Source organism: Zingiber officinale, chromosome 6A (genome assembly GCF_018446385.1).
Source record: "Zingiber officinale cultivar Zhangliang chromosome 6A, Zo_v1.1, whole genome shotgun sequence".
Lineage (NCBI taxonomy): Eukaryota > Viridiplantae > Streptophyta > Magnoliopsida > Zingiberales > Zingiberaceae > Zingiber > Zingiber officinale.
In genome coordinates, this window is record NC_055997.1 from 11,397,402 (window position 1) to 11,419,666 (window position 22,265).

At 39.3% G+C, this 22,265-nt stretch overlaps 3 protein-coding genes and 1 long non-coding RNA gene across 6 annotated transcripts; all 4 read left to right on the plus strand.

Annotated features, from left to right (window-relative positions):
• The first annotated feature begins 4,000 nt into the window (after positions 1 to 4,000).
• Positions 4,001 to 8,936, plus strand: LOC121995811. The gene is made up of 2 exons (XR_006115912.1): positions 4,001 to 4,144; positions 8,445 to 8,936. It is a non-coding gene; the product is annotated as an uncharacterized LOC121995811 (long non-coding RNA).
• A 934-nt stretch (positions 8,937 to 9,870) lies between these two features.
• On the plus strand, positions 9,871 to 15,194 carry LOC121995812 (SPX domain-containing membrane protein OsI_21475-like). 3 transcript variants are annotated; one of them, XM_042549590.1, is made up of 10 exons: positions 9,871 to 9,981; positions 10,785 to 10,852; positions 12,022 to 12,142; positions 12,457 to 12,768; positions 12,860 to 12,964; positions 13,068 to 13,513; positions 13,682 to 14,240; positions 14,353 to 14,543; positions 14,676 to 14,809; positions 14,922 to 15,194. In XM_042549590.1, the coding sequence occupies exons 2-10, from the start codon at positions 10,800 to 10,802 to the stop codon at positions 15,158 to 15,160; spliced, it is 2,160 nt and encodes a 719-aa protein (XP_042405524.1). In that variant the 5' UTR covers positions 9,871 to 9,981; positions 10,785 to 10,799; the 3' UTR covers positions 15,161 to 15,194. The 3 variants fall into 3 exon arrangements, with proteins under 3 accessions (XP_042405524.1, XP_042405526.1, XP_042405525.1); XM_042549592.1 differs by having other exon boundaries at positions 9,894 to 10,852; positions 13,682 to 13,980; positions 14,059 to 14,240; XM_042549591.1 differs by having other exon boundaries at positions 9,894 to 10,068.
• Positions 15,195 to 15,962: 768 nt separating this feature from the next.
• On the plus strand, positions 15,963 to 17,550 carry LOC121995814 (transcription factor PCF2-like). Its single transcript, XM_042549593.1, has 2 exons — positions 15,963 to 17,049; positions 17,123 to 17,550. The coding sequence occupies exon 1, from the start codon at positions 16,099 to 16,101 to the stop codon at positions 17,047 to 17,049; it is 951 nt and encodes a 316-aa protein (XP_042405527.1). The 5' UTR covers positions 15,963 to 16,098; the 3' UTR covers positions 17,123 to 17,550.
• Positions 17,551 to 20,471: 2,921 nt separating this feature from the next.
• Positions 20,472 to 21,903, plus strand: LOC121995815 (transcription factor PCF2-like). The gene has a single exon (XM_042549594.1). The coding sequence runs from the start codon at positions 20,777 to 20,779 to the stop codon at positions 21,674 to 21,676; it is 900 nt and encodes a 299-aa protein (XP_042405528.1). The 5' UTR covers positions 20,472 to 20,776; the 3' UTR covers positions 21,677 to 21,903.
• Positions 21,904 to 22,265: the final 362 nt, after the last annotated feature.

Genomic DNA, 22,265 nt, shown 5'->3' on the forward strand with positions numbered 1-22,265 from the left:
TTAGGAAGGGGGCCCGCTCGGGCATACGAAGGTAGAAGTAGAATTCTTTCCAATGCTTATTGGAAGAAGGAAGTTTATTGAAGAAAACTAAACCGGGCCGAGCCTGGAACATATATGTGCCCAGCTCAGACTGTTTAGGGTAATAAAAGTAATAGAAAACCTCCGGTCGGAGGGGGATGTGATGGATTTTGAACAGGACAACGACGCCGCATAAAAGGCGGAAAGTATTAGGGACTAGACTTCCGAGCGGAATGCCGAAAAAATTACAGACATCAACGATGAAGGGATGAATGGGAAATCGCAGACCGGCTGTGAATTGGTCGCGGAAAACACAAAAGGCTCCGCGCGGCAGTTTGTGAGGCCGAGCGGAGGAAATGGTAAGATAATTTCGAAGTCAGATGGGATGTCAAAATTATCCATCAAAATATCGGCGTCGCACCGATCGAAGCGCGACTCCATGGTAGTATACCATGGGCCGAGAGCTTGGTCTAGAGGTTGGGAGGAGCTAGCCATTGGCCGAGCGGACGAAACCAAAAAAGACGAAAGGCAGAGGATAAAAGAAAGAAGATGGCAAACAAAATAGTGCCCCGAGAGCCAAAACTCGGGAAAGAAACGCAAAGAAACACGAGCCACAAGAACCAAAGATAGAGCAGAGGAAGAGCCTTACAGAGAACAAGGAGGATCGAAGAAAGATCGTCGGAGAACAGAAGAACAGGGTCGCTAGAATGCTGAGAACGAGAAGCTATAGAGCACGTGAGAGCAGAAATGCGGCGAAGGAAGAAAGCGAAGCCTTTATAGAGTGGAACCCGAGCGGCCTCCACCGTCGGATTCAGGTCGCGAGAACTGGAGCACGCATCGCACCATTCATTTCGAACCGCCTCGATCCCGTCAAAACACCACGCCACCGCCGTACAATGACGGCAGCCTCGACACATGGCATTCGGCCACTGGAGCGCATTTAATGAGCGCGTGCTCGACCTTAATGATGGAGATTGGCGAAAACTTCGAAAAGATACCGAGGAATGTTGGCGTTGACTGGCGTTTTAGCTGTCCCCTGTATCCGAGCGGAAGCAAAGATGCATATGGACGCCGCTCGGCACAACTGATGGTCCAGTCAGTCGGACTAATCGCCTCCTTCGACTAGACTTAAAGGGGAGGCAAGTGATCCGGTAGTAAGGAAGGGGGACCCCCCTTTAAGAAGAGTCAACGCCACGTGGAGGTTGAAAGGTAAAAGGTCAATCAGGGGTTTGGCCGAGCGGATAAAGATAGGGGCGACCGACCGAACGTTCCGAATGGAAGCAAAGACACCCCGGCGGGGAGTCGGGGTTCCGACGCTCATGTTGAACAGGGTTGTATGCCCGAGCGGGTAGCTCACTCGGCCGAAGGCATAAAGTAGTAATACTGCGAACAGTCTCCACAGAGCACACGACCGGGAATCTCCCGAGCGGACCACAGAGCATACGACCGAGAATCTCCCGAGCCGACCAGCACATATGACCGGCCGGACGTGAGGGGACGGTCGACCGGCCGGATGCTCAGCATGTGGTAAGAAGAGGCAAAAGGACAAGGGAACATCTTCTGACAGCGGGTATGTTCGACGACCAGGCCATACGCAAGATCTTACGACAGAGGGTTCCACTGTCCCATCAGAGATGTGCTCGGACTGTAGCAGTATGGTGTCAGGTAAGCTCTTCTAACAAGCCCATACTGAGGTATGGTTAGAAGACACGCATTCGCCTCGGTATGTGTGCGTGAGCCTCTTCACAACCCTATATAAGGAGCCTCACACTTCGCCGGAGGTACGCATTCTCCCGTATTCGAAGCCACTTTCTCGTCTTCCTCTTGCCTGACTTGAGCGTCGGAGGGTCGTCGTCGGGAACCCCCTCCCGGCCCGACTTCCTTGCAGGTTCGTCGGAGGTCCACACGACCGGTCAAAGATCTACGTCAGCAGTTTGGAGAGCGCCACGTGCCCAGCGTCCGTTGATTCATCGTTCGGACAGGATCAGATACTATAACCCAAAGCTTGAACCCTAAATAGTTTTGATACTATAACCCAAAGTCTGAATTCTAGAGGTAAAATCTAAAAAAAAAATAGCTTTGATACTATAATCCAAAACCTGAACCCTAGAAATAAATTTTTTTAAAAATATTTTAATTATTTTTTTTAATTCAAAAATTAATTATAAAAAAAAACAAAACACAGATATTTTGAATTAAAAAAACAATATTTCTTTATATAAGTAGCTATGTTAAGATATCCCCTTAACATATTACAATACTCCATAAATATTTAAATTTATTTCATTTTTAAATTTTTTTAACTAAATATTATAATTCAATTGGAAAATCTAAACCCTAGAGATAAAATCTTAAAAAAAAAATTAACTGAAAAATTATATCCCAATTAGGATGTCTGAACCCTACTAATAAAATCTTAAAAAATATATTTTATTTATTTTTATCAAAATTAATATATTTTAGTTATTTTTTTAATCAAAATTAAAAAAAAAACAAAAAAATCGTGCTATATTGCACGACGCGCACAGTCGCGTACTGTGCGTGTCGCGCAGTATAACAAAATCGTATATATATATATATATATATATATATATATATATATATATATATATATATATATATATATATATATAAGCATCAAGTGATAGTGTCCTTCGTCACTCGCTTGGATATATGGTTGATGCCGATTTGTCGGTGCGTAGGGATGACAATTTCATCCGAATTTGATGGCTAATCCGACATCTGACCTTAATGGAGGATATGGAGGAAATTTTTATATCCGAGTATAGTAAATGGGTATTCGGGTATGAGTATAGAGGCGGATATGATAAACCCTACCCGATATATATATATATATATATATATATATATATATATATATATATACATCTTAAAAAAAACTTGGTTTGTCTCTTTATCCGGTCTTCAACACGTATCTCATCTTTTTTTCCACGGGGAATGTTCATCCGATCGAAGGAGCACGAGCCGAGGAAGAGCTGACAAATACATTGAAATATTTTTTTTTTAAAAAATGAGAATGTTAGGGTGGTAGGGAGTAATAGGATGATGGGTAGGATATGAATACCCGAAACTCCGACAGGTATGGGGATGAGTATGAAAGTTAAATACCCGATTGGTACGAGGATAAGTATGAGTATAGATATAATAAATGAGGATGAGTACGGAGGATATAAAATCCTACCCATTGCCATCCCTATCGGTGCGTCAACTCTCAGTGTCCTATAAATCAAAGTTTGTCAGCTGAGGATTGACATTGTCGATATTACCCTCTTTGATGATCAAGTCAGTGATGAACTGAGATGTGAGACTCGTGTGCATGCATGAGAAAACAAAAGAGCTAGAAAAAATGAAGAAAATTTACCTTCGCATAAGAAAAGAAAACTATACATTCATCTATTTTTACATAACCTTATATAATCGTGGGCAAAGGTGAATCTAAAATTTTAAATTTAGGGGAAGTGAAGAAAATAATCATGATACATTATATTTAAATCGGAACAATGAAAATATATATTTTAAACTATTTAATTTTATTTTATTCCTATAATTAAATATTAATCTTTATATATTTTTGGATGTTACATTTTAATTAGTAAATTAGCAATAATATACATGTTAAAATTATCAATTCAAGCATTGAAAATTAGTTCAGATATCAACAGGAAACAAAGTAAAACTAAATTATCAATAAATTCAATATGATTTTTTTTTTCTTTTTAAGGTTATCAAAAAAAAATCAAAAAGATAAGGATATAATTATTTTTTTTCATATTTAATTTTAGTCAAAGGGGGTTAAATATTATTTTTAAAATATAGAGGGTAAAATACTTGATAGAAAATAGATAAGAGTTAAAGGTATTTTTCCTATGAAAATTTGCAAAACTAAACATTTGAAGCGTGTTTTAGTAAATTGCCCAAAGTATTCGATGGGCTTAATTAGGCCGAGTTGATCTTAATTGGGCCGGCCCGAATCTCTCTCCAGACGTCGGGCGGTAGGTTTAGGATCGGGATGGCGGTGGCGTCGGCGATGGCGATTGCGAGAAGGACGAATCTGGTGGCGAAGCGATCGAGCAAATACCTGGCGGAGGCGCTATACTCACAAGAGGTGCCCTTCTCCATTTCTCTCTCTCTCACACACTCTCTTACTGCGTTTCGAATTACGAATTGCTGGTCCTCTTCTTGTTGCTGTTGATTTGATCGGATGCGCTCGATGGATAGAAATGTTGTTGGTGGGATGGTGAAATATATAAAATAAAAGAGGGATTTTGATCATTGGTTGGCCTGGAATTGATTTCTCCGAACACTCTCAATCCCAATCCGTTGTCGCCTTTGATATTGACTGATCTCTTTAAGGTTATCCAATGTTCTTCGTTCCAGTTAGGTGGTTGATTTGAACTCGATGACAGGTGTTGAGGAGCTTGTTTTCCTCAAGCTCTCCATCCTCAAGTTTGAGATGATGAATTCGTAACTGAATGAGGACTCCAAACAATTGTTACATAATTGATTAGAGGAAAGGTTCATCAATATCGTGGTAGTGAAGCACTCAAACAGAGACGCAGATTGAGTGCATATGCATTCTCAAGAGTTTCTTTGAATTTAAAGGTCATTTGTGTGACTGAAATATTCAACCAATAATTTGATGATATTGTTATTCAAAACCAGTGTTTTACTCCTGCCAAAATGATCTTCCTGGTTATATTTAGTGTCTTCTAAAAAAACTGTAAGGCCCCTAGTTTTTTTTTTAATTTTTTTTATAATACATAAACTATAGACACCACATACTCATACTTCCATAACGGTTCTTGGTTCAAATAATATTACATAAACGACTTGAAGAAAAATAAATATAACTAAATGCGGAATTAATCTAGAAGACCTTCGGGTTGATTCTGGCGCGCTCATCGGGCTTAGGTCCCCGGATCATACCACCATCTTAGAACATATCTTGTTTGATTTTGGTGTACTCACCAGGCTTAGGTCCCCGGATCATACCACTATCCCAGAACATATCTTGTTTGATTTTGGCGCGCTCACCGGACTTAGGTCCCCGAATCATACCACCATCCCAGAACATGATTTGGCAAACTAGCTTAGGTCCCCTGTTCATGACTTAACCTATAACAAGATTTGGTACGCTTTCCCAGGCTTAGGTCTCCGAGTACAAGTAACCACATTTATCTCATAAGCATAGACATAAGTGTAAATATAAACATAAGGATGATCACTGTATAGGCATGAATATAAACATGTACATGAGCATAAACGTAAGAAGGTTCATTTCAGGAGCAATTAAAGTTATCATGATGAAAAGAGGAAACATAAGCCTAACTAAACTAAATTTATAAGTACATATAGCATGTAAAGATATCATGAATGAGGAACATGAATCATCATAAGCCTACTCAAGCATGGAACATAAACACATGCATAAACTTGAATAGGATGGTTAAAATGGGCATAACCAAAAAAAAATATACACTAACATAAACTTGACCACTTCATAAGTATGAACATTAACATAAAAATTTACATAAACATGAACATGATACCTATATAAGCATGAACATAAGCATGTACATAATCATAATCATGATCCCTACAGAGGCATAAATATCAACATGTATATAACCATAATCATAATTCTACATAGGCATGCATGCAACATGATTGTCCATAACCTATAAAACCCCCTTCTTAAGAAAAACATTTTTCATTCAACATGCATATGACATTCTCATAATCCCTATAGCATGCATGATGATTATAAATATAATCCATACGTACACGATCATTAAAGCATGGCATACATGCTCAAACAAAAAAAACTACAACTTATAACCCATCTTTTATATCATGCGTATTTGCAAGCAATAATTCCATATTCCTTAACATACATGGCCATCAAAACATAATTAATGCATACATGATTATTAAAACATACATGCTAAAAACACAACTTATTGAAAAAGGCGAACTAGAAATATTAATCCCATGATATTAATACGTGCATGATGAGGGATTTAAAACGTACAAAAGTGCAACATGGGGGTTTAAAACGTGCATGATCCCATAATATGGTATAGAATAATTATCAAAACATGAAGATTTCAGGACCTCCTAACGCCATTAAAAATCGAACTTTATCTAAACATCCATAAATTTAGGGAACTAAAATAAAACATAATATGAGAAGAACATGCACAATTCATATGGTCCGAAACATGGTATTATAGCAAGGAAAACAAGTTAACCTTACAAGCTTAAAAAAAACACCTCGAAACACACAAGACATAGAAACTAAACTAAAACAATAATATGATTGAGAACATGCCTTAAGTACTTAGCTATTACTCCTTGTCTTCCCTTGAAACTCTAGTACCGGTGGAGAAACAAAGGGTGGGGGAAATCTTCTTAGGGCTGGCGGCAATTGAGAACATGCCTTAAGTACTTAGCTATTACTCCTTGTCTTCCCTTGAAACTCTAGTACCGGTGGAGAAACAAATGGTGGGGGAAATCTTCTTAGGGCCGGCGACAATGAATATCCCACGTTGGGTTCTAGGTGAGGGTTTTTGTATAAAGTGGAGGCGTTAATTTTGTCTAAATTCTATCAACTATGCCGTATAAATCTTAGAGGACGGATCCTCTGGTCCGCAAATTGCGACCAGGGGATGATCCACTTTTTTAGATCGTTGATTTGGATGGACGCTACCTATTTAAAGATGGGATCCATCCAAATCAAGGGTCCTCATGTAGTGGACCATCCCTGTTCCGTAATTTGCGGACCAGAGAAACCCTACTGTAAATCTTATTATATGTATATCATGCCGTCAATTTGATATTGGATAAAATTTCCTATATATATATCCAAATCTATATCATATATACATAGTAATATTTAATTCACATATTAAAATTTATTATATATACGTTTCTTATATAATTTATATTACATATTACATATACATATTTATAAAATATATTTATGATACTATAGTTTACACGTTTCCAACTATATGATTTATTTTATTTCCATTTTAATTAGATATCCATCTATTATCATACATACATAGTAATAGTTAATTCACATATTATAATTTATTAGACATACATTTATGTTACATATTACACGTTATATATTTTATATTTTATAACGTACCAAATATTTTATTTTTATATTCATCTTTAAAATTTCTACATATTAAGTTTTATCCCTAAATGCTAAGTCCTTTAATTCCTATTTATATTTTTATATAAAACCTCATACTAAATTTTTATCTTTATCCTTTATCCACATCATAATTATATAATTTTCCGTATATGCATATATAATTTGTATGTGATGAAATCTTGAAATTCTTAGTTATTATCTACAACATATTTCATTGGTTAGGTGTTTACACATGAGTATTTACTTACTAGTTAGATTTCCTAAATGATAAGTCCTATATATTATTCTTATAGATCTTGATACAAAGTCTAAATAGAAACCTATATCATGGTTCTATAATTCCATTTAATAATTCCATATTTATATAAATCCATATATATATTAGCTATACATGGTAATATTTGTAAGTCATTAATTTGATATTGAATCAAATTATATATTTCCATATATATATATATATATATATACATAATAATTAACATATTATATTTTTCTAAACAAATGCACCTCCATTGCATTACTTTATATATATAATATATCATTTATATTAGTCATTAATTTAATATTGAATCAAATCTCTTATATCTATCCATATATATCATATACATAATTTCAAATCTATCTATATTAATAAATTCTTAATTCAATTGAACGAATCCTCTTAATTAACCATTAGTTTGCGGATATTACAGAAACTATCACCATTGCTTTGAGAGATTCTTTTTATGATTCACCGAGTAAAATGAGTTAGCAATACTTAGCTTCACTTAAGAGCTGTGATGGAACTAATTTCTGAGGCATATAAGCTTCTCAAGTAGGGGTTCAACTATTCTTTTATAGGCACACAGCACAAACATGGACTCGGGTAGAAAAACTCGTTACGAATAGCATGCGACATTGTTTAGGTGTGATGGTTAGGTAAGAGCTAGGAAGTGCTTGTTTCTGTTACTCGTGTTTGATTTTTTGAGAATATGATCTCCATTTTAGTCAAGTGACACCTTTTTTATTTGAACTAAGTAAGAATTATGCTTGATGTTTCAAAGAGGAATATGACGAATCTGATGACTTACAACATGTAAGCATGCTATGCTTAGAATTGGCTGTTGGCACTTTTGTGCCTATGCCATACAACATGGATGTTATGATGAGAAAATGCCACCATCTTCCAAAAAAAATTTCCAACATAGAATGATCATTTATAGAAATGAACTAATTAAGCTCCAATTGGTGTTTACAGTGAGTGAAGAATGTGTCACCTTTGGCACTGAAGCACCCTTCAAAGAATGGGAGCAAACATTCAACCTACGACGTCCATGTTGCTTATGCATCAATAAGAACTTTTCTCGATGAAGGAACGCTAGAAAAAGCTGAAACAAGTAGAGCATGCAAAGGTGCGGCGTAAAAGACTCAATATAATGGCGAATCATGGGAGATCTTCATGGATTATTTGATTGTTCTGAAGAAAAGGGATAAGAAAATGCACATTGATACACTGATGGCACAATGTAGAAAGGGAGAAGCTAAGGAAGAATTTGAATCTTTTATCTCAACCTGATTGTTATTTGGCAGTCTAATTGACTCTTTTTGGAGCTTATATTAAGTAAATGACAACAGCTTGCGATATTTATGTTCCATGTAACATAAAACTTTGAACTCTTAATTTTGCATTTGAACAATCATGTGTAGTTCTTAGTTGTTGAAATCATTCTTAAGTTGGTTTTGTTGCTTATTCTTCGCTAATAGAATAGTTGCTTGTTTAATTATGGTTTTATAATCTTGTCAACTGTGAGAAATCAAATCAGATACAATGTTCATGAAAGCATAATCTTCTAACAGTGATCTTTTGCCCTGAAATGAATAGGAAGGTATGAGGAGGTGGATCACTTAGTGACCGGAAGGACGACGTCGGGTCAGCTCCTTTTTTTTCTCCCCACTACCATCGCTTATCTGCGTCGACAATGCCTACCGATCCGGGATCGGCTAGAAGGTTCTCCTTGAAGTCTCCTTTCGACGAAATTCATAGCTTTCGATGGGCAAAATCACCACCACCAATCACAAGACGGATGCAAGTGGAGAACAACTATCCCAAGAGAGAACTCGTGCTAAATTGATCGAAAATTCAAATATTAACCTAACCAAGATATGGATTGTGACCTTGCAATAGTAATCCAATGTGGACCATATCAATTAAACACCATAAGAAAAAAGAGAAGACATCTACGAGCACTTCATGAACATTCCACATGTTCCAAATTTAAAGTAAGATATGGACTCATCATCTTTCCATCGTTACTTTAATCGTGAACCAAATGATTTTGAAGTATATGCTTTTTGTCATTCGAATATTCTTATAATATTCTCATATTTAGTAGCATTATATTATTTCCATTTACTAAAAAGAATGAATGTTTATCATTGACTTTATGGTAATAATTTATGCCGCTCAATTATTATGAACTTTATGGTAATTTTATTGATTGTATTTTCTTTAATTATTTTTTTTTTAAAATGAACAAAACTTGAAATTCATATAAAATAATATTATAATTTACCAATTAATTTTGCTTTTTTATATAAAAGAATCTTAATAATAATAATAATAATAATAATAATTAATTAACCTTTGAACTTAGTGTGCATGTGACGATATATAACTTGTTATCAAAAACACAAACAAATCGCTTCCACCGCCTTCGAAGACCTCTCTTCGCTCGTCCTCTCCTTCACCGGCGAATCCATTCCCCTCGCCGGCGCATTCTCCTCGCTTCCCTTTGGTGGGTCGCCCCTCGCTCTCCCCCTCTCATCCCCGCCAATGTATTGCTCGGGCATCGATTGCAAAGAGATCCAGTTTTTACCCTTTGGTTTGCACTTTTGTTGTTGTTTTTTTTTTCACCTTTCTTCCGGAGTTTTCAAGAACGGCATTGCTTTGATGTTGTTGTTGTTGAATCGCCGGATTTGTTTTGCGTAGAAAGGAATCGCCCTTTTGTGCCTTCAGTATGGTACTCATTGTGTCCGGAGCAATCATTGTGGTTATTGCAGCTGAAATTTCTCAGAACGAAAAGGGAGTGAATCGCCTGGTTTGGTTTATCTTTATGTGTAGGAATTTTGTGGGCGTTCAATGGCTGCCTTTGATAAGAATAAAATTATGACCTTTGTCGGTCTTTAGTATGGAGGTTGTGGAGGAGTTTCAGGTATGAGAATTGAAGTGAGGTAGAATACTCAGTACATAGTAAATCATGAAGGAGGCCATCCGCTTCTATATCCACCCTTAAGCATGGGAGCTACTAAATTGATATTGCATGCACTTTCTTATTGGATTATTTTTTTCAAGGAAAATTGTTATGTTTTATGGTAATCTGCTAAATTCTGAAAACTGGCCACTTTAATCTTTTGATACTTTGAAGGACTAACTTATTTTGAAAAACTGAAGAAAATTATGAGTTTATGCAATGTTTAGGTTTTCTTTTGGGTCAACGACTGTAATTGAAGTATATCTCGCATAGTTTGATTGTGCTTGAAGGTGAAGATTTGCAAGGTTGTATCATTTCCTGATTCCGTATGTTATTTTATTCAACAGAGTCCATTTGCCAGAATGGTCAACTTTGGGAAGAAGTTGACTGCGAATCGAGTTCAAGAATGGGAGAAGTATGCACTCTTTTGCTAAATTTAACTCTAATTGTCAAGCTTTTTCCTGGAGCTAGATTCTGTAAATTTATTCCTATACCTTTGTTGTTGAGCAAGAAGCATTAGTTAAAAATTTTAATAATCTAACAGTTGTTGGTTTAGATTATTCGATTACACTGTTGATTATTGCACCTGACACTTTGGGTAATAGTTCATTTATATGTATGCACAGATTGTCATGGATTCACAAATGCAGCATCTTGAAATTCATGGGTCATTCTTTTGACCCATCCTTGCTTATTTTCTCGAAACTAGGAGAGATCCATTCAACCTTTTTGAAGCAACAAGCATACATGCAACATTGCATTTGTGCATTCCTTCTAATAACCAGCAGAGTTTAAACTCTCGTGACCTTTTATTCGCTTGGAAACTCAACTTTTGTTCCTTTAGATTGATAAGCTATCTTAACAATGGTGAATTTGAATGCTTATTTTTGACAATTCATTGTTTAGTCAGCAAAAATGAGCAATCAAAATAATAGTCTAGAATCTGTGTTTTGTTACTTTAATAAAAATTTCGAGGCATGTTGCTCATTTCTAAATGTTGTAAAAGTAATCCCTCCTAACCAGCATGAAAGGGAAAAATGTGTTCCACACTTAGAAAAACTGATGTAAAAAAATTTCTGTTTGCTTACTCATGACTATGGATGGCAAAACAGTTAAAACGTATGCATTGCCTCTCTCACATGATAAATTCCCCTGCTCAATGCCTTGTGAATGGTAGTGCCAAGACTCTGGATTCTTTAATTTCTCCATGCAATTCTCAAACAGTTTTTTGCTCGGTAATGTTTTGATCCTAGGAATATGCATCTTTGGTGTTTTCAGCAGATTTGCTATTTATATATCGCATTCCTATGTTAGTATGTCAGTAAAACAGTTCGGTCGGATTAAATTTTTTATTCATTAGTAGAGACCTTTTTGAATCTTCCATCAATTGTTTAACAATCACCGTCATTTATGTACCCGAATCATAACTATACAACTTTATCATATATATGTTGTCGTCGTATTAACTATTTGTTATGTGAATGCATTCAGATGCTGACTTCTAGATTGATTTTTCACTTTAGCTGCTTATGGTTATGCTTTATATGTTTGTCATGAGCTATATGACATTTAGTACTGTTCCAGGTATTATATCAACTACAAATTGATGAAGAAGAAAGTTAAGCAACATGTACAAGAAACTGAACAAGGAGGAAAAGAGCGTCAATGTGTCCTAAAAGAATTTGCAAGGATGCTAGACGATCAAGTATGTAGATGGTGCATAGCTTATTTTTGACACGATTCCTTTACTTCTATCCTTGCAATAGGGGACTTGGATTTTAAAAGTTTCTGATACTTTCTCACATTCAATTGCCACATGTAGTTCTCTCACTGTTCAGTGAGATTATAGCGTCCCTATGTAGACAGGGCATAGTTTTGTAGAAGCTGGTACAAGCATGAGCTACGTCTAAAATCGTAGATGGACTTAGTTTCAGAGAAGTGTTTCTTATTGCTATTGTACTCGGTAAGAAATTCAGTAGACTCCTCTACTTGGTTTTATTAACTTCATTCTATTTGTAGATCGAGAAGACCGTCCTCTTCTTTCTGGAGCAACAAGGGATTATCGCGCACAAGATCCAAGAGCTGGGAGAGGAGCGAACAGTGCTTCTCAAGTCACCAGTTATATCTAAGATATCTGAATTGCGAGAAGCATATATAGCAGTTGGACACGATCTTTTAAAGCTTCTCAAATTTGTAGATATGAATGCTACTGGAATTCGGAAAATACTGAAGAAATTTGATAAACGTTTCGGCTATAAGTTCACTGATTATTATATCAGTACTAGATCAAATCATCCTTATTCTCAGCTACAGCAAGTTTTCAAGCACGTGGTATGTACTCTCTTTCACTTTTGTTCTTGATATTTTTCGTTCTAGCTGTTGTAGTTTCTGTTATAAAAGTCCGCATGATCTGTATTAATAGGGAATAGCAGCGGTTGTAGGAGCTTTGTCTCGCAATCTTGCTGAGCTTCAAGAGCGCCAAGGGAGTTATCCGTCGATTTATGATCAGCCCTCAACAACTCTAGAGGTAGGATATTCAATCTCTATAACTCGAGTACCAAGTGCATATACAATGTGATACTTCTAGTCCCTTTCGCTACATGTTTTAATTCTATTTTCTTTTGCATCAGGTGCAAGACCCTGTGATTTACTTGATACATGCATCGGTAGACAAGTTAACTCGCTCTACGAATTTCCTGCAATTCTTAGGGAAACATGCACTCATACTTGAAGAAGGGGAAGACCAAGTCGACAAGGAAAAATATTATTTTGTGTCTCTTATGTTAAACTTGGTTAATACCTTTCTTTATATGGTCAACACTTATATCATCGTGCCAACCGCTGATGACTACTCGACGATCCTTGGAGCAGCTGCAACAGTTTGTGGGATCATTATTGGGTCTATGGCTGTGGCACAAGTATTTTCTTCAGTTTATTTCAGTGCATGGTCTAATAAGTCATACTTTAAACCTCTGGTATTCAGTAGCATCGTACTCTTTTTGGGCAATACTTTGTACGCGTTGGCTTACGATCTCAACTCCTTGACGGTTCTTCTCATAGGTCGTCTCCTGTGTGGGTAAGTTCAATCTTATAATTTTCTTGGGTGATTATTCTGAGTCTGACAATTTACTAATGCGGTTTGTTAAGCATTATCCATGATATGTTTTGGTTTCTATAATCATTTAACAGAGATACAGAGAAGCTCGGTCACTTACCAATTGAATTGATCGATACTCAAATGCAGGATGGGGTCTGCAAGGGCTGTAAACCGTCGATACATCAGCGACTGTGTACCCCGTGAAATCCGCATGAAAGCTTCGGCAGGTTTTGTCAGTGCTAGTGCTCTTGGAATGGCATGTGGCCCTGCTCTTGCCGGCTTGCTTCAAACTAGGTTCAAGTTATACATGCTGACGATTAATCAAGATACTTTACCTGGCTGGGTTATGGCATTTGCTTGGTTAGCATACTTAATTTGGTTATGGATTTCATTCAAGGAGCCAGTTCATGATGCAGAAGTGAAGCATGTATTTCCAGATGATACCAGTATGTTTACAATTAGATCCATCTTAACTTCACATCAAATACATGTCCTTACAAAGTCTGGTGTTGTTGCGAAATTAGGACGTGCAGATAATGAAGCATTAGAAAGTGGTCTAGTGCAACCTTTGTTGTTAAGTTCAGAGAAGATGCAAAATGATGAAGGAGACGAGGAATGCAACGGTAGCGATGAAGGGCAAGAGGAATCTCATGAGCCCGCGACTTCAATTGCTTCAGCCTATAGATTGCTCACTCCATCAGTAAAGGTAAAAGAAATATCATCAGTAGCATCTATGTTGAAAAATTTCGTACGATTATTGTCTGTGCAAATGATCAAAGAAGTCCAATTTTTGAATTGCTTAAAACTGTGTGCTATAGGTTCAGCTGTTGATATATTTTATGCTCAAATATGCAATGGAGATACTACTGGCTGAGTCGAGTGTCATTACCAGTTTCTACTTCGGATGGTCTACAAGTTCAGTGGCGATATTTCTAGCAGTCCTTGGACTTACAGTTCTTCCAGTTAACGCCGTTGTTGGCACTTACGTCAGCAATTTGTTTGAAGACAGGTACCTATGATCTGGTTTCACCAATTTGACTCTATACGCTCTGTTTGGTTTTGTTAGGATCAAACTCGGTAGCTTCTATCAGTTTCCTATTATTGTTGTTGACCTTGTGATAATGTCAACTTATTTTTGCAGGCAAATTTTGTTAGGATCTGAAATCTTGGTGTTGTTAGGAATACTATTAAGCTTCAAGTTGACATCTACTTATACAATGCCACAATATGTGAGCTCTGCCCTGATCACATTTGTCGCCGCTGAAGTTCTAGAAGGTATTCAGTTAAATTTGTGATGATTACATTCATTACCGACGGCTTTTGATGTCTGTTCTCATCTTGCACAACTATTACCATGATTCTCATGGAACAAAAATGTATATTGCAGGTGTCAACTTAGCACTTCTTGCCCAAGTTATGTCGTCGCGCCTCACACGAGGAACCTACAACGGTGGTCTACTTTCGACCGAAGCAGGAACTCTAGCTCGAGTGGTGGCCGACGGCACAATTACGCTTGCGGGCTATCTCGGTGAAAGCTGGCTCCTGAATGTCACCTTGCTCCCTTCTCTGATCATCTGCTTAGCTTCAATTGCGGCCACTCTCCTGACTTACAACTCTATGTTCTAACCCTTTCGGCCTATGCTCCCCTAACTTTCGCTCTTCGATTGATCGCACACGAGAGATGTATAGCTTCTTTGTCATCCTCGCTTGCAAGATGTATCAAAATTGCCATGTTGCAGAAAGTTCTCTAGTCGATATTTGTAATCGACTTGCATGATGTTGATCTAGGCATGAACTTTAAACTACACTAATCTTAGATTTGTGTTTTGGTTTATCTTAATTTGTAAATCGACTTGAAGGTATTTTAGTAACAACAAAATAGAAAATTTAAGGGATTTTTAATATTGATGAAACCTTTATAATAAGTTTAATATTGAATGAAAAATCTAAATATGCGCAACGTGAAACTAACTGACAGATTCTCATTGGCGGGCTGAGTGGGGACCCATCGTAGACTCCCCGACTCACCATTTACTATGTGGGTGGTCCCGGAGCTTTTGGAGCTGGGTTGTCTCCAGCTGTCCTCTTTATCGCTTGCCACGCGTACCTTTCCAGCCCCACCCGTTTTTATTACGCCTTTCCCTTACCCGTTAAAAACCACTCATCTTTCTGCGTAAAATAATGAACCCACTCATTACCACCAGTAGTCTCGCGACACGTTCTAGAGAGGAGTAACGAACCTGACCAGCCGGAGGACGTTCTGATCCGGGTAGGACACGGAAACGGAATCGACACCGAGTGATGGGGCCCGCACCGTTTGATCGAGGTCATTGAGAGAGATGGAGGACGGAGGAGCCGATTGGATCGGACGGGTCACGGCGCGAGAAGTCGGTGACGGGTGTGGTGATCTTGTTTACTGGCCGTCCGATTTCTGAGGGGGGCCCATGGATGCGACCCAGGAATAAAAGGAGGGTGGTTCCCAGGGTTTAGTTGCTTATCTTCCAACCCCACTTGAGAGAGGAAGGAAGAAGCGACAGATCGCGCGGCCGGCGGCAGTGGCGGCCATGGATTCTCCGGCGAGGGAAAACGAGGACGGGGCGGGGAGAGAGAGTAGTGGCCCAACGGGTGGAAGCGGCGGCGGAGGAGGCGCAGCGCACCGTTTGATCGCGCCTAAACGGGAGCCCATGGCGTTCCTGGGGATCGGTGCGCTGCCCATGGTTCGGCGACCCACAGCGAGGACCAGAGACCGGCACACCAAGGTGGAGGGGAGGGGGCGGCGGATCCGGATGCCGGCCGCCTGCGCTGCTCGGATCTTCCAGCTGACCCGCGAGCTAGGGCACAAGTCGGACGGCGAGACTATCCGGTGGCTCCTGCAGCACGCGGAGCCGGCCATCATCGCCGCCACGGGGACCGGGACCGTCCCCGCCATCGCCACCGTAGTCGACGGTGCGATCAAGATCCCCACCGAGGCTCCTTCCTCGTCCTCGCAGCCGCCTCTGGTATCCACCTCCGGGGAGGAGGAATCCGCCGTGAAGCGGCGCAAGAAGCTCCAGCCAACGCGAGCGTCACCGGCGCAGACGACCAACGCGCCCGCGCTCGCCCCGCTCGCCGCGTTCTATCCGGTGCAAGACCCTCTGCTGCAGGGGGGAGGCGCCATCTCCATATCGACGGGTCTGGCGCCTCTCTCTCCCGCGGGGGTTGTGCCGATGTGGGCGGTCGGCGGCGCGGCCGCTGCGTCCAGCGGAGTGAGGCTGCTACCTCCCGGAGCCCTGTGGATGCTGCCGCAGGCGACTGGGGAGGCGTCCGGGCAGGCACAGATATGGGCGTTCCCTCCCACCTCGCAGTTCATCAACCTGGCCGGGACGCACTCCATAGCAGCGGCGCATCCAGGCGGCATGTTCTTCGCCGGAGACACAGATGGCAAGAAGCAAGAGCTGCATCTGATGGGAGGGGCAGCGCCGGAGGCGGAGGAAGAGGAGGAGGAGGCGCCGTCGGAATCGGAGGACGATGGCTAGGTAGGTATTCGTCCTTTCTCCCCGTCTTAATTTATTCCTAATCAAATTCTGAGTACCGAATTATAATTTGTAGGCTTTGTAATGGGGCTGGATGCAAAAATCCAACCATATTTTTTCACTCTGGAAGGGTGGGTGCGCACGTGCGTGAGGGAGGACAATGTAATTTTGAACTCTTGAAATATTATTTGGGTTATTGCTCGGTGGTCCCACTCCTACACTGGTTGTGCCGTGAGTATGGTCAAAGCTGCTCTGTCGACAACGCTGGTGGACCAACACCTGTGTCTTCACGTGGGTGGCTTAGGTTTGGGCTCCATGTGCTCGGTGGGGCCAGCGGCCACGTCACTAGTAGTTAGATGGACACGAAGAATTACTGATTGTTGAGTTTTTTTTTTTTTTTAGCGATTTACTAAAAAATATATATGCGTTTTGCCACGTGGTTTTGAAAATGCAATCTATCTTCCTTTATAATGTAAAAATTATGATCCTCTCTTTGCCTTTTCATTGTTTATCCGAAAAAATTCTGAACATTTCTCACCTTTATATTTGATATGACGAGTAAGATCAAATCTCTAAAGTTAGATTTGATATTAAGAAAACTGGTTGATAGGTTAAAGTTAAAAAGAGATTAATTCTTGGGTTATATCGATGTTATGTTAAAATAAGTCCAATATCATCATCAAGTGTTATGATTGATCAGACCAAAATGTTGATTGAACATGCTAGGCATTTCGCTCCTTGAAGTTGGATTTAACATCAAGAAAGTCGACTGATATGACGGTCAAAATTAAGAAAAAGTCAATTCTTAAGTTATATTAATGTCATGTCGAAATAAATCTAGTATCATCGTCATGTGCTCTGGTCGATCAGACCAAAAGACGATTAAACAAGCTAGACATATCATTCGGTTGAATCGAATTTTATATTCAAATATAGCGATCGAATGCAAGATGAACTCCGACATAAAGTCCGATCGAACATACTGTTCGAGCGGATTTCAAATTCCCAATATAAACCCGGTCGACTCAAATATTGGTTGGGCCTTGGGGGCTCAGCTTTTTGCTTCGTCAAATGCAAGACTCTCATTTTACATCTGTTCGGTCTCAGAGCTGACTGGACCTCCATGGCTCAACTTCCTACTCATGGGCATGACCCTCAAATTACATGCATCCGCTCAGTCCCAATGCTGATTGGACATCTGAGGCCCAGTTTTCCAAATGAGCATGACTCCTAGTCTATAGTCGGTTGGCCTAGAGATGATTAGACACTCTCTAGGAGATAGCATTGTTAGAGAGTATCGTAACAACCTGTCAGGGATATGTTATTACACTAACATATGCATGCAATGGAGCTTTCCTCCGCCTATAGGAAGATTGTCGTATATACTCCATCACTCGACATTCTCTGACATCAGACATTCTCTATATATCGTATCATTAATGTGGAGGTTATGAGAGGCGGCATAAAAAGGGGTCATATCTGTTGGCTAGGTATGCGCATGAATGCATACGCATCCACACACTCGCACATTTACACTGTTGTTCTACTATTCATCGTCTTCTCCATTTCGCTCGGCTATTGTTTGAACTTGAGCGTCGTAGTACCAATGTCAGGGTCCCCCTCCCTGGTTCTCACTCTACGTTTCCGTTGGCTATGTCTGTGGTGTGCGCAGGTTCGTAGCTCTTAGCTCCAAAATCGCTTAGTGCCATCTTCTTCCAACTTAAAGTCTTCTCTCAGTGAACATATTAAACCACCTCGACGCCACTTATAGCTAATGCGCCACCTCCCTCTCTTTCAGATAGGATCAATATTGTTCATTTGAAAAAAAAATTCCGAACAACTTTTAACTGTGTTGCTTATTTTAGAAAAATTGGCAACATAACAAGTGATTTGAAATTTATACTTAATAATGTTAATGATTTATAAAAATCAACAACATAATATTGTTGCATGGTGTTGCTGAAAATCAGTCACACAGTGAAAATAATGTTGTTGATTTTCGAAAATCAATAATACGGGGTTGATTTTTTGTGTTACTAATTTATTGTGTTTTTTATTTTTAAAAATCATCAACACACAACAACACCGAAAATTAACCACCATGGTGTTAGTTTCAGGTGTTTCTAATTTTTAAAATTCAATAACATTGTAGTGTTGATTTTCCAAATCAACCCCACTGTGTTTGTGATTTATAAAAATTAACAACACAACAACACAAAAAAAAATCAAACTCATATAATATCAGACCCACGTTGGATTTGATATGAATTATATCAGCCTCATGTTGGAATTTAATGTTGATTCGACCGAAAACCATTTATGGACTTAGGCAAGTCCGATTGGATCCATTTAAATTCTTGTGGATTTCTGAGACTATAAGGAGTCCAACGGTGCTCTCCATTGCTCAGCTTCTCCAAAGTTGTTAAAATGTTAGGGGAAGAATTGACATTAAAACCGAACATGAGTAATTCTAAGCATTAAATTACAATGGTTTCATAGCTACTACAACATATATACTAGGTAAATTTTGAGAGATGATAAATTTTGATTCAGATTGAACCATGGAACACACAATATATCAAATCGAAGATATTTGAATGAGTTTCAGTTTGATGTATTGTGCGCCCTGTGATTTAATCTCAATCAAAAGTTATGATCTCTTAAAATTTAAGTTAATAAAAATATTATTGCTGATTTTATGAAAAACAATACTTTTGTGTTGTATTGCTGAATTTTGAAAATTAGAACAACACAATGGTCATGATTTTGAAAATCAATATTATTGTGTTGTTGAATTTTGAAAATTAGTAATACAGTGATATTGATTTTTGAAATTCAACAATACATGATTAATTTTCTATATGGTTGTGTGCTGTTAATTTTTAAAATTTAACACTTTGGTTGATTTTCTATGTTATTGTATGGTGCTGATTTTAATAATTAATAACACAGAAAATCAACAACACAGAAAATCAATATTTTTTAAAATTAGTAATATTATGAAGCATAAATTTCAAATTACTTTTAATGATGATACATATTTTTTGAAACCTATAACATTGTAAAACATAGTTCAAAATATGTTTTGAAACAATAAAAAGGAGAGATAAGTTCAAAAAAAATTCAAATAAATAGTAGAAATAAAAATGAAACATTTGTACCTATGTGATTAGAAAAAATATATATTCATTTAGGTTTGGTAAATCATTTTTTTTATAGAAATATCTTAAATTGAGTGGAAGAAAAACAAGCAAACTACAACTATTTAAGTGAGATTTATCAATTTGGTTCTACTTAATTGGACAAACACACACATTTGAGATCATTAGTAAGGGATTTCTAGGTTAATTGCTTGTGTAATTGTGTATTAATCCATGATTATTGGATGAATTATTGATAAATAAAAGACATGATTTCCCTTGGTGTGGGCTCCTCTCTCACCATTTACTGAGTCGTTGGTCCCTCTTGCTTTGCGGCTCGGTTGGCTCCAGCTGTCTTATTTTCCGCTCGAAACGCGTACGTTTCCGGCCCACTCATCTTTTTTCACCCACTTTCCCTTACCCGTTTAATTATCTACGCACGGAGCGACCAAGTAATGAAAAGTTTCTGGGTCCCACTTGGGCGACCAAGGAATTAATAGACGGTGGTGGTTCCCAGGGTTTACTTTGCTTATTCTGCAACCCCGCTCGAGAGAAAGGAACGATCAAGGGCGGCGGCGGAGGCCGCGGAAATGGATTCTCCGGGCAAGGACGACGCAGAGAGCAGAGGTACGGCGGAAGGAAGCGGCAGAGGATCGGGATACCGTATGATCGCGCCGAAACCAGAGCCCATGGAGTTCCTGGGGACTGGCGCGCTACCCATCATTCGGCGGCAGGAGGCGAGGACCAAGGACCGGCACACTAAGGTGGAAGGGAGGGGGCGGCGGATCCGGATGCCGGCAGCCTGTGCCGCCCGGATCTTCCAGCTCACACGCGAGCTAGGGCACAAGTCGGACGGCGAGACCATCCGGTGGCTCCTCCAGCACGCGGAGCCGGCCATCATCGCCGCCACGGGGTCCGGGACCGTCCCCGCCATCGCGACCGTAGTCGACGGCGCGATCAAGATCCCCACCGCGGCTCCTTCCTCGTCCTCGTCGCCGGCCTTGGCGTCCACATCTGTGGAGGAGTCCGCCGCGAAGTGGCGCAAGAAGCTCCAGCCGACGCGAGCGTTACCGGCGCAAACGACCACCGCGTCCGCGCTCGCCCCACTCGCGGCGTTCTATCCGATCCAAGACCCTCTGCTGCAGGGGGGAGGCGCCATCTCCATATCGACGGGTCTGGCGCCGATCTCTCCGGCGGGGGTGGTGCCGATGTGGGCGGTGGGTGGCACGGCTGCCGTGGCGGCCGGAGGAGGGAAGTTGATACCTCCGGGAGCGCTTTGGATACTGCCGCAACCAACAGGGGAGGCGTCCGGGCAGGCACAGATATGGGCCTTCCCTCCCGCCTCGCAGTTCATCAACGTCGCCGGTACACAACCCGAAGCCGAGGCCGTAGCGATCGCACAGGGGAAGAAGGAAGGACTGCCTCTGACGCGACCGGTAGCGGAGGGCGAGGAGGAGGCGCTTTCGGAGTCAGACGAGGACGATAGATAGGGTTTCTTTCTTCCTCCCACCTTTTTCCCCTTATTTTTTCATAATTAAATTCTGAGTCCGGAATTGTAAGTGGGGCCAGATGCAAAAATCCACCAGCATTTTTCAGTTAGGATGATTCGCAGGTGCGTGAGGAGGGAGGTAGAGTGGGAAGTATTTTTGACTATTTAGAATGCCCTTATAAATAGTCTAATATATATTTTTAATTATTAAGTTAATAATTTTTAATAGATGTCATTCTGTGTGATTAAATTTTATAGAAAATATCCAAATGTCATAATAGATATTTGTTCATACAGCAAGAGCATCCACCTTCAATTTACTATCTAAAATTTAAAATTGAGGCGCTTGTTCATTAAATTTAAATATTTATTTTCCACTAAATAATATATCAATATTTCTATAATTAATAATATATCAATTTTTCTATAATATACTCTATCTTTATATTTTACAATCTAATTCCTTTATTTTTTTTAACCTCTCAAATTAAATGTTATTTTAATATTTAATGAATAAATTTTATTTTATAAATTTAAACAAGTTCTATTTATGATATTTATGAAATTTAAATATTGAAAATAAATAGGAT

Excerpts from the sequence above, each read along its gene's own strand:
- LOC121995812 (XM_042549590.1), top strand. The coding sequence starts at position 10,800 with ATGGTCAACTTTGGGAAGAAGTTGACTGCGAATCGAGTTCAAGAATGG. Across the intron at positions 12,143-12,456 it reads CAAGGATGCTAGACGATCAA|ATCGAGAAGACCGTCCTCTT; the intron begins GTATGTAGATGG and ends TTCTATTTGTAG. Across the intron at positions 14,544-14,675 it reads AGCAATTTGTTTGAAGACAG|GCAAATTTTGTTAGGATCTG; the intron begins GTACCTATGATC and ends TTATTTTTGCAG.
- LOC121995815 (XM_042549594.1), top strand. The coding sequence starts at position 20,777 with ATGGATTCTCCGGGCAAGGACGACGCAGAGAGCAGAGGTACGGCGGAA.
- LOC121995814 (XM_042549593.1), top strand. The coding sequence starts at position 16,099 with ATGGATTCTCCGGCGAGGGAAAACGAGGACGGGGCGGGGAGAGAGAGT.